The sequence below is a fragment of the Harpia harpyja genome, chromosome 9, assembly GCF_026419915.1.
Source record: "Harpia harpyja isolate bHarHar1 chromosome 9, bHarHar1 primary haplotype, whole genome shotgun sequence".
In the NCBI taxonomy this organism is placed as follows: Eukaryota; Metazoa; Chordata; class Aves; order Accipitriformes; family Accipitridae; genus Harpia; species Harpia harpyja.
The window spans coordinates 4,221,863-4,237,516 of NC_068948.1; the positions used below are offsets into that span (position 1 = coordinate 4,221,863).

Genomic DNA, 15,654 nt, shown 5'->3' on the forward strand with positions numbered 1-15,654 from the left:
CAAAGTTGCTTTTTGTTGCTCTTGAAACAGCTTCTCCAAAAGCAAAACTTGGCAGAGCAGCGCTTAGATCGGGTTCAACACAAAGCTTTTCAACGCAGTGTTCAGACCGTATCCCAGGCAATCACAACGCTCCATGGAAGAAAAACATTCACCATTTCCAGTGCTTATTTTCAGCTCCTTTCACTCTCGCTAATTTAAACCCAACAAGAAAAGATTAGTGGAAAGCAAGCAGCCAGCAGACCTAAGACATGGCCCTTGGCAAACTCTTACAAGTATTATGAAGAGATCATGCAAGTGATGCTAAGGACTGAGTGTCTGTTCATCCTAACCAAAACAGAGCAGGAAAGCATTAGGGCATGATAACCTGTAAGCATAAGGGACATAGACAGTAATGACTGACCCCGTAGACCTGAGGAGCCCATTCGTTTTTCTTCCTGCTGGTAGATGGCTTTCTGCTGGGGTGTGAGTGATAATGAGATGCCGCTGCTGTTATACAGAGTGCAATATTGAATAACTTCTTCAAATGCTCCTTTCATAAAGTAAATATCTTCCTGATCCTTTAAAGTAAGGAGATAATATACTTTATCAAAAAAAAAAAGAAAAAAGAAAAAAGAAAAGAACACATTTTAAAAATACTGGTAATGCATAAGGCTTTACATCCTAGGTAAAAAAGATCTTTTGTTTGCTCTTTTACCTGTTTTGTAAAATGCCCAGGTGCATGTATTTTGCACATGATATTTTTGCTCTAGACATTTTTCACGTTCAGCCATCACAGACAGAATGGTAATGAAAAGGTTGGTAAGTTTTTAAACCAAAGTACAGTATCAGCCAAAATGAGCTCCTTAACCCGGTAAGGGAAAAATGGCCAACATTTTCTGCCAGACATCGTATCTTTATTCCCCTGTCAGTTATCTCTGAAAAGCTTTTGTTTTCCTGCTCAAACCACTATATGAAAAGAATTGTCTTCTCCCATTCAAACACAGCTTTACAAGCTAAAATTACACCCAAGTTGGGAATTTTGAGGTTTGTTCAGTTTTCTCCTGACATAGTTAACTTCTGAAAACATTTGCTAAAGAGATACCATTTCATGCCCATTGTTGAGGTGCACAATTAGAAACACGAAACCAGCCAACACCACTGTTTGCTTTACCTGATTTTTCAGTGTGCATTTCACAGCCATCCACTTTTGTTCAGAGCTAAATGGAATTTCCTTCTTTCTTACATAAATATCTTTTATGTCAGCTAATTCCATCTAAAGTAAGGTAAAACAAAAAGAGCACTGTAATGCTGAATAATGCCAAAGCTTGTGTATATTTTCCGTATTACAGGCATTGACCGTTGACCATGTACTTCCAGGCACTCATATACCACAGAGCTCAAGAGAATGCATGGGGAGAGTAAAACTCATAATTCAAACCCATCTTCTCCTTTTGGTGCCTGATACAGGATAAATTAAACTGGAGTTTGAAGCTTGATCCCTGTTGACTTTTGCAAGAACTAGCGAGCTGCACTGCTGTCTCGGTGGGGCTTTGGGTCAGAGGAGGTTCAAGTCCTTTCCCTACATCTATGGCAAAGCAATGGGCAGAGCAGATTTCTTCCAGCCCAAGCTCAGGCTCCCCCACTTGGGTTATTTCCCAGCCACCCTACTTGGAAGAAAAAGGAAAATTTCAAATAACTGAATGGTCAAGCGTGGATGTGGCTTCAGATTATTTCCTGATGAATTAAACTCAAAAGACCCTTCAGCTATGAAGTACAACAGTCCAAATCAATACATGCCTGCTTTAGCAGCACGCATGGGTGCTCTAGGTGAAGTGGTAGCTGTCAGAAATAGCTTCCAATCTCTCTCTCCCCCAGCTCCCACTGAACTAAAAAATTAAAAAAACCCAGAAGAGACAACCTCTCATATTCTGCTATTGCTTGGCTACTGAATGGCAGAGCAGAAGGAATATTTTAATTTAGCGTTTAAGGAAATAAAATGTCTGTTTTGCAAATGACAAATCATGGTTTCCCTATCAGAGTTACAAGTTTGAAAAATAGGAGGTAGGAACAGATGTTTGCAGGTGCATCATTTCATCAGGCACCTTCTGTGCCTTACAGCTCACCTGAGGTCTGTGGACCACAGGCTGCGTAACACTGATTAGATGATACCTTGAGGCATTTTACAGCCCTCTGCCTGTGAGCATGAATGCAATATTCATTAAAAAAAAAATCTTGTTTTACATAATCACAACTAGAAAAAGTAAAAGCTAGCAGATGACCCAAATCGAGGATGAGCCTCTGCCATGCTTTCTAGTATGGCCTGTTCTTGCTCATTTTTCACTCTGTCTTCCTCCCGAACTCTTAATTGGCATGTGCAAAACTATAAAAAAAGGTAGTCCATCCTGAGCCCGAAAGAAATCCATTATAGAGCGTAACTGCAGAGATTAACCAAGCAAAACAATTCTTGCTGTTAGCACAGAAGCTGAAGGAAAGTGTTTGTCCGTGACAAGAGGTTTACATGGGAGAGGTGTACATCTATGACCTTGGGCAGAAGAGACAAGGAAAGACTAAAACCAGTCTGGGGACTGTAAAGAAGTCTGATCACTCCTGTCAGACCTAACAATTCCAGCTCTTTTTTTTTTTTTTAATTTCTGGAAAATTTTAAATCTTAACAATCTTACCTTCATTGCAAGGGCAATGAGAGCTCCTTCTGTGGGCTGTCCGATCACACTATTTTTCCTGATAATAGCATTATTGACTACACAGCCAGCCTAGAGAAAGGGACATATTTACATGGTTTATTTTTTTCTTAACTAAATTCATAGCTTTTTCATCTCTTTAAATGAAATAATGAAAGGTTGGAGAATGAAGGCAGCCACATCCCAAAAGATGTGCTATTCCCCATAGCAGCATCTCTTGAGATCAGCTCTTATGCTGTCTAAACCTGCTTAATCCATAGGATACACCAATATTTGGTAAAATATTACATTTTGGATAAATTCACATCAAGCAAAACATGATATATATCTAACGAGCTTGATAAATCATGAAAATGAGAACTTGGTCTCTCCTACTATTGCTTCTAACTTGCAGTATAGATAAAATAAGACCTAATCTCCATTTGAGATTCCAGCTCAGATCATTTCACTACCCAAATACTCCGCTTTAGCCTACAATCGAACATGCAAGATTTTACTTAATGCTAACACGAAAGCCAGAGACCATCACAATACATTTATAAATTGAGTATGTAGCTAGCTAAAGTCTAGAATCTGTCCACATTAAAAACCTGAACGTGGTAAAATTAATCAGTCTCTCCTCTGCAAGAATTGTGTTTTTATCCAAAATGTCATCGACACTTTAAGCTGATGACTCTAGTCTCTCCCTGTGTATCTTATTCTACCTTTACTACCTTTCATCTATAAGCTTCAGGTATTATATCACAATTACTCAGAGCCTTTCCTTGAGAATGCTCTAGCAAGACGATTCATTTTAGAGTGACAAAAGTAGCTTTTTTTCACACTAATTACCCAAAGGGATCTGCACAAATGAAAATTGAATATAAATAGGACAAGCTGGTTGATAATTTATACTCACCTCTACTAGTTTTCCAACTGAGACATTGGAAAATTGTTTAAGAATCTCCTTTGAAGGCAGAAGACAAACGTCTCCTTCTCCACTGTAGCCCACCCCACTGACCTGAGGAAGAGAGAGACAGAAAAAGCAAATTTCCCAGTGCCAGGCAGGACTATACTACATCTTTATACAGTGGGGTGCACGCGAGCAAATTTTTGATTTTGAAGGCATGCTGGGATTATTCTTTCTAGCTCAAATCAATGCTTATAGGAAAGGCTGCAAATAGTGAAAGTATAATATTACAATAGCTGTACAGGAACAAAAAGAATCAGCTTGTCTTATACGGAACTTGCTCACCATGAGTTCAGAAGTCTCTCGCAGCTCAATTGAGAGATCCAGCCCTTTGGTAGCAGTGGGTTCACTGGTTTTACCCTACTGATGACTGGTCTGTGCCTCCACTGCCTTACATTTTGCATGCCTGAATTTTTCACCCACTTTGCACACAGGTAAATGAACCAAGCGGAAGGATCAGGTCACTCGTGTAATAAATATTCCCACAGAAGATGGGTCCGCAAGGGTCAGTGGCAGGTTTTGGTATTTACAATAATTGCGAAGAACAGCAAATGTTGTCAACGAACATCTTTTTTTACGGCATCTGAGCAGCTTTTGTACTCTCGGCCCCACCTCTACCTGTCTCCAGCTCTGCAAAAGTCTCTTCTCTTTAACGGAACCGGTGATGTGCAAGGAACTGCTTGGTTTGGGACTGACTCAACATCCCTCATTTGGGCCTAATTGAACTAAAAGCAAATTGGCCCTGCTGAGCTTGAACAGGGCGGTCTGTATTACCGCCTTGGCCATACCTCTGCCTGGAACCCATCCGAGGTCACGAGCCGAGTCACCGTCATCTCGTTGGCTGTCAGAGTCCCTGTCTTATCTGAACAGATGACATTGCAGCAACCTGATGCAGGAAAGTTTTTAATCAGACCTAATAAATAATGCAACTGAACCACGAGATTCAGGGCCCCAGAAGAGGGAGAACAGGTTTCCCTAACATTACTCAAACTGCACCGGTGAGAAAAGGGAGAAAAGAGCAAGAAATGGATGAGTTTCCTAACAGACTGTTGTAAGGAAAGGATTTGAGTGCAAGTCAGGGTATCGCACACATAATTTGGATGTGAGATATGGCAGGAGACATCTGAAGAGGGCCACATTGTCTTGAGCATCATATGGTGGGCAGTCGGAGAAGGCACTGATCTCCAGGGAATTGATCAACATTTCTGAGCTGCAATATCACACAACAGAACAGCTATTATATTCTGAAAAGACGTATCAAATTCCCTCTCTGCCACGTGCTTCCTCAGATGGGCCATTTAACCCTTGCTTCTCTAAATCAGGAATAACAGCCCTTCCCTGCCCAACCAAGGGATTGCGAGGGTACGTGTGTTAAAGAGTGTTACAAAAAATACTTAAAAATCCACAGCTAAGAGCAGGAGCTGCCCCACTTGTGCTCTGCTCTGTGACAATCCTGCTTCAGTAAAGCACATTTCTTCCAGGGCCCATTTATACCACAATACAGCAAAGGAGTGGATTAGCAGAGTCACCACATTCAGGCTAGTTTCCACTCCCAAGAAGGGGAAAAATTACTTTAATGCAAAAAAGAATCAGGCTCCACCATCCTTCTAAGTCTGAATATCTTCCCTGGCTCTGGAGATGATCATGCTGCTTAGGCACAGACCCCATGAGCATGATGACCACCAGGTAAAAACCTGGAGAGAATAAAGCAGATTGGGCTGCAATTAAATTAATCGCAATTTAGAAGGATTAGCACAGAGCAAAGCGACCACCTTCAATATGTAATTTTTAGTTATTGACAATTAAAGAATCAGATAAAGAAGAAGGATTATTTTTTTCCTTTTCAGAAGTTTAACAGACACGGCACAATTAACATGCGGGAGAGTACAGTTTTTGCCGTGCTTAGACTGTGTTGCAGAGTACCCGGCCATCTGGCAGTTACACCTATTTGGGCGCAGCCCTACCAGAACGAAATTCTTCATGAGATAAGGCCATTTCAGATGTCCTGGGTCAGGGCAAATACAATAAAATAAGGGTGATAAGATTCCTTAACTGCAGAACAAACAAGGGCAGTTCAAACAACAGCAGCATTTCCAAGGAAGACAGATTTTAGCTGAAGGATCCGGCTGTGTAGCAGATATCTGTGACTGCACAGGCCAGGCTTGGCATTTAGTGTACTTTTTAACGAGTGCTACTAAATACACAACATATCTTCTCCTTCATATAACTGCCATACTGACCAAGGTCAGAGCAGCAAAGCCTGGAATACAGTGACCTGGGAGTAAGGGCCAATCTGAAGATAAGGGGAGGTGGAAGAATAATTTCATTATGGTTCATTCTTCCCCGTTGTTGTGAGGATGGGCTGGGCTCCTTCTCAAGGTTCTCTCTGTCCCTGTTTTCCACGACTCTTTAGATATCAGGGAGATGGCCACACAGGCTGCAGAAGGATAGTTTTATTTATGCCACCAGGCTCGACCTGAGGGGCTGCAAGGTTTTTTAGCTAGACGCTGAAGAAGTGGCCAGGATGGATCTGCAGGATGATCCCACAGAATGGGGAGGAAGAAGAAACCAAGCCATTCAACCCGAGCAGGGCATGCACATCTGCAGAGGAGCTCTGCTCCCCATGGGTCAATACCCTGGGTTGGGTGGAACCATTCCTAGCACCTGCCTGTGTTAGTAGCACTAAAATAAGGGAAAAGGGTGAGAAACACAGGGTACAAAAACGTATTTAAGTCTGAGTGGGGTTGCTCTGGCCCAGTACCCATATTCCAAATTTTTTTTTTTTTTTTTTTTTAATCAAACCAAGGCTTACTTGGCCAGCCCATTGCTATTCAGTTCAGATTTTGAAGCCTAGCAGACGACCAAGCTGCGTGGCCCCTTTGCAGCCTTACCTAAGGTTTCTACTATGGGCAACTTCTTCACAATCACCCTTTTCTTGGCCATCCGGAGAACGCCCAGCACCAGCGTAACGGTGACCACGATGGGAAGACCCTCTGGAATGGCAGCCACCGCCAGGCTGGGGACAGCAGAGACACAACAGCTTCAACACAGGGGTCAAACTGCGAGTACCGACCAAAACGTGCCAAAGGGACGTTTCCATGGGGTGAGTTTTCCTGCTTATACGTGCGTATCTGAATGGGAACACTCGGGGCTAACCACTGGGACTCCTGGCACACTGTAAATACAAAAGCGGGACATTTATCCAACTCCTCAACCTTTTTCTGGAAGATTTTGACAGAACAATTACTTTTCTTCTTTACATTGCCAAAGAGCATTAGTTTCTGGCTAAGTAGGGATTTAGGGGTTGGATTTCATTTCATTTGTTTAACTTTCCGAGGATGGAAGTTGAATATTCCTTTGCACCCCGGCTCACACATTAGCTCCTGGCCACACGCAGCCCCTCATCACCTCTCTTACACGTGGGTACGAGCTGTGGTGGGACAGGATGAGTTCCCCAGACGTCCCCACACTGCACACACTGAATCGGTGCGACATCAAAACCTGCGACACCTGACATGCTAGAAAAATCCAGGCACAGTCTGTATCTGTCCCTTATTTATTCCTTGGGTAACTCTGAACACTTCTAGGTATGTGCAAAAAGTAATCAAAGAGGACTTTTGAAACCATAGGCTGGTCTCCAAAACTCAGGCTTAACCACTTTTCTTTGCCACTACATTCACCGAGGAGACAGGAAGGTGGGCACCAAGCCAACTTGGCTTCTCTGTTATCTCCTCAGCTGTGGTTTTGTTCTTATTTCCATATAAAAAAAAAAAATTTCTTTCTTTCCTTTTTTTTAAAAAGGATTGATTTTAGAGCCATGACAACACCAAACAACAGGTTTTATGGGTACTACTAAAAACACATGGTTTATTATGTTTGATTAAGAGGTTGTGCCTGCTTTTTATGCCACATAAAATGTGCATTCCTATCTTTAGACGTAAATCCAGTAAGAACAGCAGAGAGTAATATTTGTTGTTGCTACACTCCCATTAAATTCATAGAACAGATAGGAAAGGACGTTCACAGCTGGATGAAGTGGAAATGCCAGCGAAGATTTTCAAAATACCAATTTCCAAAATTAAATAAACCCTCAAACTTGGTGGTTTTTTTTTTTTCTCTTAAACTGTTGTAAAGTTCACATTAATTTCACCAGTGCAAGATCAATACGTATTTATGAAGGGTCTTACTCAAGTTCCCTTTTGTGAAGTGTCCATTGTTTTGAACAGGGAATTCCCTGGGACATGTTTCATTAGAAATCAAAGAGAAAGGTGCTCTCCAGTCCTCACCTAACTCCAATTGTGAACATGCTGAGGAGATGCTTCCCTTGTAACCAGCCAATGAGCATTATTAAACCTGGTGGGGGGAAAACCATCCGATTAAAAAAACATCAAGAAATTCATAAATCTCTAACCTGCTTTAGCTGTTGTTGGAGAACTGAGTACACAACGAGGCCCCCAAATCTCTCCCTTCAGAGGTGTCTCTGCCCAAAGTCCAGGTAACCCACATCAATAAGTACTTTTGGAGAAAGCGGCCCTGGAGCACAGAGGGCTTTCACAGCTGACCATGCAAGTACGAGCATCGCATCTGACTCACCGATTATGCCAAAGGAGAAAAGAGTGAGTTGCTTCCCCAGTCTGTCCATGTTTTTCTGGAGAGGTGTTTTGGGAGTCTGGAAACATTAGAGAATAGCTGGTTTTCTTGGCTTGGTATGTGAAACGAGAAGATGATGGTCAGCCCAGAACGACTGACCCCCACAGTCCTGGGTATCATTACCGTGGTCCCCACAGCTGCCTGATACACCCTAGAGCTTACCCACCCCAAACCCCCAACGGGGTCTGCTGGGCACAGAGCATCCCGCAGGGAGAGACTTTCTGCCTCAATGCACTCGAGACGGGCAAAAAAGTGGGAGAAGAGATGAATTATATTTGTTTACAGCTGGGGAGGCAGACTAAGGGCTAAATCTGGAAAGTCCAGGTCTGGATAACGTGTGTGCAAAGCCTCTGGGAAAAGGATAAAAGCCTGGACCCCCATCCTGATGGTCTGCGCTCTCCTCTCCAGACCAGGGTCAGTCCGTCTGTGACCTGGCAGAGCTGAGCAGACCCTTCTCCTCCACCGAGCCAGCTCAAGCTGACATGTAGGATGGACCCTGGGAGGTGGTAGGGTTTGGGAGGTCCAAGTTTCAGGCCAAGGAGGGTACCAGATCTGAGCTCCTGCAGCAGCACTTTAAAGCACTGCAGAGCATCACAGATCTGCAACAGCACTGCAGATGCATCACAGCATCTCGCATAGTGGCTGCTTCTGCTTTCCTGTGATTTCTTGCGTCAATGGATCAAGAGTTAACTAGTTTCTAGACCCTCATCTGTGTTAGTTCAGAGATCTGACCCATGAAATTTTGGCATGGGTAGAAGTAAAAAAATCTATATACCTAGTGGAAAGTGTGTGTGTGAAATAAAAAAAGAAGAAACTGTGAGGTTTAGGTGACTACAAGTTTAGATACAAGCTACATATCTCAAGTCTGGATTTAGAAGCCTAAATCCTGCTTATAACCTTTTTTGGATACAACAATTTGGTGTCCCTCAGTCACCCAGGCTGAAACCTGGGTTTGTAGCAGAAACCAAAATGGACCCAGTGCATTAACTCTTGGGACCACTCCTGTTCACAGACTTTCATCCAGGACATCCACCATTTCCACAGACATAGATTTCTTTACCTCTTCAGCTTGCATCATTTTGAACACCTCTCCAAACTGTGAATTTTCACCCGTCCCAATAACTACGCCCTGAAAAAAAAAGGAAAAAAGGGAGACAGAGATAAAGAAAAAAATCTAGAGATTCTGTAACTAATGCCAAGGAAAAGATCAAAGATGACAGGACTCACTTTTCCCTTCCCATATCGCACCAGGGTCCCCATGAAAACAATATTGCTCAGTGTGGTTATGTCTCCGGCTTCCAGTAAGACACCGTCAGTCTTGTTGCAAGGCTCAGCTTCTCCAGTAAAACTGGATTCATCCACCAGCAGATCTGTAACCTAATTAAAAAGGCACATTTCTGGCGCTGTTAAGACAAGAAATTTCCAAAACAGGCTCTCGTACGTGTAGCTGTATTTACCTCTATCAGCCTGAGGTCTGCAGGAACCCTGTCGCCAACAGACAGATAGACGATATCTCCAGGCACGAGCTCTCGCGCTAGAAGATGCTGCAGTTTTCCTTCCCTTAGGCTACAAGAGACAAATGGAAAAAGAAGAAAGGAAACCAGGCTGTGAGGTTTTTATTCCTTCTGCAGGCTTGGGAATGTGACTGGCAAGAAAGCAAGAGCCCTGCCCCAAAGAGCTTCCAATGTATATAAGAACATAAAATCTTCATAGTGATGAGGAGAGATGATTATGTTCAGTTTGGGCCCAGTTTTAATTCATAAACTGGTGGGCAGGTTATGGAAGACTTGCATTTCAGCAATAAGTGACTTAAACAGTACTTAATAGGGAGATAGTGACAAGAAGATGTGCTTTCCTGTGGCTCATGCTTTAAATAATGAAATGCAGATTCTTTAACCTAAAAAGAAGCTTTTTAAAGCTAGAATTACCACTGGCATTTCAATGTTGTATTAAAAGTACAGCCTTTCAAGTGGTTAGATGCTTATGGTATCATATCATAAATAAAGAACAAACAGCAGCATTTATAAGATCCAGACCTGGGTGAACTTTGGACTAGAAGAAAACCCCACGCTGCTTTTGCAGTGCAAGGTTTCTCTGAGCCTCACAGCTTATTTACGTTGGCCGTGACAAAACTGATTTAAAAAGACATAAATCGGAGAAGTGTTTTCTGTACTCTAAAGCACTGATACCAAAAATCAAAGCAGTCAGGGAAGCGGTCTCTGGTACACCCTACAACTGCTCCGTGGGCAATGCCGTGGCCGCGTTCGCCTGTGCCCGACCTGCACCGAAACGCCCGGTGTGCCCATGCATACAGCAAAGGGCAGGCGTGGGCGAGGAAACCTCCGCTTATAAGCCGTTTTGTGCCAATCTCTTGGGCCAAAAACTACCCTAAAGCCAAAAAAATACAGAGGGGAGGTTTTTCTTGCACAGGGAGTCAGCGACACGCAAGAGGCTGCAGGGATCCTCCTGTGGGGTGTGGAGTGGGACATTTCTGGGACCCTGCTGGCTCTCAGTATTTATTAAATTCCAGCAGGTGCCTACTTTAAAAATCAGAATTATTTGATCCCCTTTTAGCTGCACCCACACATGGTGCTATCCCTCCAGAGACCGTGTTCTCATTATGTGCATGACACCCTGAGGCAATTTTCTTCACCGGTCAGTTCTTCCCTCATAACCCAAACCCTGCTAAAACCCACCGAAGCAGGCATGCCTCACCAGTTGCACTCGGGGGGCACCAGCTTGTTAAGTTCTTCCAGAGATTTTTCCGAGCGATATTCCTTTTAAATGAGAAAGGAGAAGAAAGCCAAGTTACATGAGAGGGCTCGCTCGTGACGGCCCCGGCTGCAGAGCCAAGCTCTGGCTGGCGTACCTGGATGAAGGCCACGGTGACGACGATGAGCACGGCCTGCGAACAAAGAGGCATTACAGGCGTGGGCACACCAGCTTCAGAGAGCGAAGGGTTGGGTTGCAGGAGAGGTACCACCTACCATGGCGATGCTCACGGCGTCCTCGTATTCTTTCGTGATGACGCTTACTAAAGCGGAAGCCAGCAACAAAAGAATGAGGGGGTTTTTAAACTGAAAAAATAAAATTGCAATATAAAATTAAACGTGGAGATGCTGAAGGTGAGCTGGCCTCGCATCTCATCAGAAAGGATTAAACACGTGGTTTTGCTGCAGGGACCCTCCTTGCTGGTGACGGCAGCATCGCCCTGCCCGGACAGAGAGGGTGCAGCGCCTGTGGTCAGACTGATGCCAGATCCTGCACCTGTACAGGAGATGGACGGCATCAGGGACCAGCAGGACAAGACTCACACCAAAAGATGCGAGTTTCCTCTCTTTTCCCCTGCTTGCACAAGCAAGCCTCGCCTTTGCAGACATACAGCACAGGGCTGACCCTAAAAGCTCCTTGGAGGCACAATAGGTATGAACAAAAACTTTATTGTCCTTTTAGAATTTGAAACCAGAAATCCTCTTTCTTTTTTTTTTTTTTTCCCTTTTTTTTCTTTAATTAATCTGCTAAACTCTGCACTGTACCCAGCACTGCAGGAATCAGATCCTACTTTTTTTTTTTTTGCTTTGAAGCACAGATTTTAAGGACTTTTCTCCTACCTGAGAAAGTTACAGCTCTGTTTAGCTAATGTGGGAATTGAGGTAAGGGAGTTAAGTCGGGCAAAGACAAGACTGCCTGTTTTGGGTAACAGGAACGTGGTGATGCATGGCAGGAAAGCCAAGGTTTAAATTTATTCCCTGCTGAAGCCAAAGGTGAAAGTCCCCTTCATTCCTCTTTAGAAAGACTGGGCCAAAGGGGCTGCTTTACAAAAATTGCAGCTGCAAAAAGCCACGTCAAGTGTCTGCTGAGGGACGATGCTCAAGTGCAGAGGTGCGAATGGTGTGGGACTGCAAGCGGCTCTTCCAGAGAGACCGACAGGTTGTGGAAGGATCAGAGATGCACTGAAGAGTTCATTTGGTGTCCCCATAGGAGAAGCAACTCGTTAAGGATGAGCAGAAAAAAGCACCATCTCACTTTTTATTAAGGATAAAAGAATCCTTGAAGAGCTTTAGTGATGATTACAAAGTGCTCAAAGAATATTGATCCCATAGGAAAAAAGGGGTAACCCATGAAATAAAAATGCAGTCTTTCAAAGCAACTAAAATCTTCATGATCCAGCTAAGCAAGAACAAAACCAGTCAAATTGCTGGCTGAAAATAAACACACACACAAAAAAGACCCTTCTTGTTTGGTTAAAAGCTCTAAAGAAGAGGTGAAAGGTGCATTAAATACAGATGAGAACCAGTTAATAAAAGCAAAATTCAAGGATAACTCAGCTGGGGAAAACCAAGATGGCAAATACCAGCTTCTGCCTGGCTTTTTGGGGCAGCTGGTTTGAAATCATGGATCTTCACAGTGCCTGGTACCATGTATGAACGTATCTGTTACTGATGTATTGCTAATAGAGACACTAACACTCACCTGAGCTCTACGACTGCCCCTGCTTTTGCTGGAGGTTTAGGGCTTTCCTTCACTGGGGTAACTGAAATCAGAGTATCTTTCAGCTACTACTGGTTTTCCTCAAACCTTCATGATTTTATCACTTGCCTTAAAGGGAATAAATATGCTCCAGAAATCAGGTCACTGATCTATGGTTTTTGATTTGTGGGCTGTGTGGAGATAAAAAGGTTTATTTTTATTTTAAGATGTTATCTTCACATTAAATGACCCCGCATCTGAACCTCACAATGGCTTTCCCAAGGGAACAGACACTTTCTGTATCTGGGGCACAGTCTGTTCCATGGCTGAATCTGTGGAAGTAGAAACCCTGAATATTTCAGTGTAGAGACACGCTCAGGCCAACCCAGCCAGGGGGTTTTGTGCAGAATCCGTGCAGAAAATCCTTACCTGATCTAGATATTTCTTCCATATCGGCTCTGTATTCTCTACTGAAAATTCATTCCAGCCATGTTTTAACCTGCGCTGTAGCACAGAAAACTCAGGCAGTCCAGTTTGTAAGTCAACCTAGAGGGAAATTTAAAAACAAACGACAACAAACCAAACATTACATATTGTAGAATAGTTATAGGAAAGTTCTTAAGGCAAAGTTATGTTAAAAACCTGTAAGTAGGCTGGGCAAGATGTTCATGCTTCAGTCCCCCACAAAAAAATAAATCTATCCTCTGTTTTTCTGTTTAGGTATTTATTTTTGTTATCTATGAAACTTTACCATGAACCATCACAGAAATCCATAAAGTAAGCACAAGTTAATTAAAAATATTTCCACAAGTGAGAAACCATATAATAGATGATGAATTAGAAATCTAAAATAGTAAAGGAAAGAATTTATTTCCGGTTTCACTCTACATTTAAAGAAAAAAATAAGAATAAAAATAAAAATACCCTAACAAGATTCAAAGAGAACAAATGGAACAGGAATAAGATCTATTTTGCCTGGATTTAAAAAAAAAAAAAAAAAAAGGCAAGGTTAGACACCAAAACACTGCTAAGCATTATAGCTTTCCCTGGTTGTGGGGACTCAACCTTTCTAAACCTCCATCTATTTTTCACACATGGGGTTAAACGCGAGTTGTAACATCAGAATGTTTCTTTTCCCAAGACCAAACCCCAATGCAGACCGAGTAACTGGAGTTTCCTTCCCGAGCCCCAGTGTCCCTCCATCCCTCCAGCTCCATCCGTGCTGTGGCCGCGGGGAAGCTCGAGCAGGGCCGGGGCAGAGCAGCCACTTCTGCCACCGCAAACATCCCTGCCAGGGCTGGTCTCCCCACTCCACGTGGGAAAACGTGTAAAAACCCTTACGTTTAAAGCTTTTGCCAAGTCTTCTTTATGGCATTTACACGCATCTTTCGGGGGCAGAACTGTCACCTCCTTCTCCTGCTCAGTTATTTTCAGCTCACACTCCTCATGGGTCTGAGTAAACGAGATAAAGCAATCGTTAGGTGAGAGCACAGTTAATAAAAGCATTTCAGCATCTCTCTGCTTCTTCCCTTAATCCCATTCCCTTCACTCACCTTGCCAGCTGCGTGACCTCATAGTTAGCTAAAACACTTCCTAAATCACAGCACTTTATACCATTCACTAATTAATCCTCATTACAGCCTCAAAGCCAGGTGCACATCCTTGTAGTGGAAGAAAGGCTATTAGGAACTGGATTACCAAAAAGACAAACCCGCACCACTGCCTTAGTCAGAAAAGCGTGCCAGGCTCTGCTGTTTGCAAGTATCCTGCCCGAGCTGAGCGTTTTTCCATGCCAGTGTCTCAAAGCCCACTGCACACTCAATGCTCACAGCAAGGAAAAAAACTATTTTCCCTCATTGAAGACTAATAAACAAACAGCAAACACACAAGAGAAAAATCTCTGAGCCAACAGGAGAAAGCAAAAGTCTCCTCTCCCATCTCCACGGCTGTTTTCCTCCACTGCAGCTCTGCAAACTTCTCCGAGCAGGACAAACCCTTCCTGCCCCATCCCAGCAGCCTGAGGGCTGCACCGAACTCCCAGCGCCCAGGGGCTCAGCACCCTGACCTCTGTTCCCTTTCAGGATCCCTCATCTCTTTTTCCAAAACACTCTTTCCAGAGCAGCAGCGTCCCCTGAAATCTCAGCCAGGCACATGACGGGGGCGATGCGACCGCTATTGCAGGGCAAGTACAGAGAGGGAGAAATCTCATCCTTCCCGAGGGACAGGAAAATCCATTTCTATTCACCTTCATTCATAAAGCACAAGAGCCCGTGTTCATTAGGAGAAGGATCCCGAGAGAGCGTGATGCTCGGCCCCCGGCATTGCTCAGCCCTACGGCCAGCTCACACTCGGCGGGGTGGGAGGAATTTGGCACCGGCTCCCCGCTACCAGTGCCCTGGGGTGTTTGCTGGGGGAAACATTCAGGTCCAGCTCATAGAAGCACCCAAGTAAAGGTTTGGAGGACTTCAGAGGTACCCGAAGTGGTATTTGGAGAATCAGCCCTTCTATGAATATTCAGGAGGTTTCTAAAAACATCCAGTGTTTTGCAATCTAAAGCCTGAGATAAATGCAGAAAAATCTCTTTGGCTGTTCGCTCATGCTGGTACGCGGAATCTGTTTCTGTCTTGTGGCTTCTGGAGAGCTCATAGCAGGTGAGATAGGAGCATCTCTAAGCCCTGATCCTTAGAAAGGCTTTTGCCACTTCCATACGTTGCAGCCCCCTTTTTGTCGCTGTTTTTTGACTCACAGTACAGCTGCTAACGCGAGAGATCCTGGCACTGACCTGCTCCCCGCAGAAACACAGAAGACTTTGCTGTGATCCCTTGGTTTGTGCAGTGCTCATTTAAAAACCATTTTGCCCCAGGAACAACCTGCCTTTTCAAAACCCTTGCAATTTGCCCAATATTT

General features: G+C 43.7%; 1 protein-coding gene across 1 annotated transcript in view; it reads right to left on the reverse strand.

Annotated features, from left to right (window-relative positions):
• Positions 1-15,654, reverse strand: part of ATP2C2 (ATPase secretory pathway Ca2+ transporting 2) — a 28,136-nt gene that overhangs the window by 6,761 nt on the left and 5,721 nt on the right. Inside the window, 16 exon segments of the mRNA XM_052797527.1 lie at positions 401-557; positions 1,151-1,252; positions 2,661-2,750; positions 3,577-3,678; positions 4,416-4,513; positions 6,519-6,643; positions 7,914-7,980; positions 8,221-8,296; positions 9,338-9,406; positions 9,505-9,654; positions 9,735-9,843; positions 10,993-11,054; positions 11,147-11,182; positions 11,265-11,354; positions 13,177-13,293; positions 14,089-14,199. Of these exon segments, the coding sequence (XP_052653487.1) occupies positions 401-557; positions 1,151-1,252; positions 2,661-2,750; positions 3,577-3,678; positions 4,416-4,513; positions 6,519-6,643; positions 7,914-7,980; positions 8,221-8,296; positions 9,338-9,406; positions 9,505-9,654; positions 9,735-9,843; positions 10,993-11,054; positions 11,147-11,182; positions 11,265-11,354; positions 13,177-13,293; positions 14,089-14,199 (1,561 nt within the window).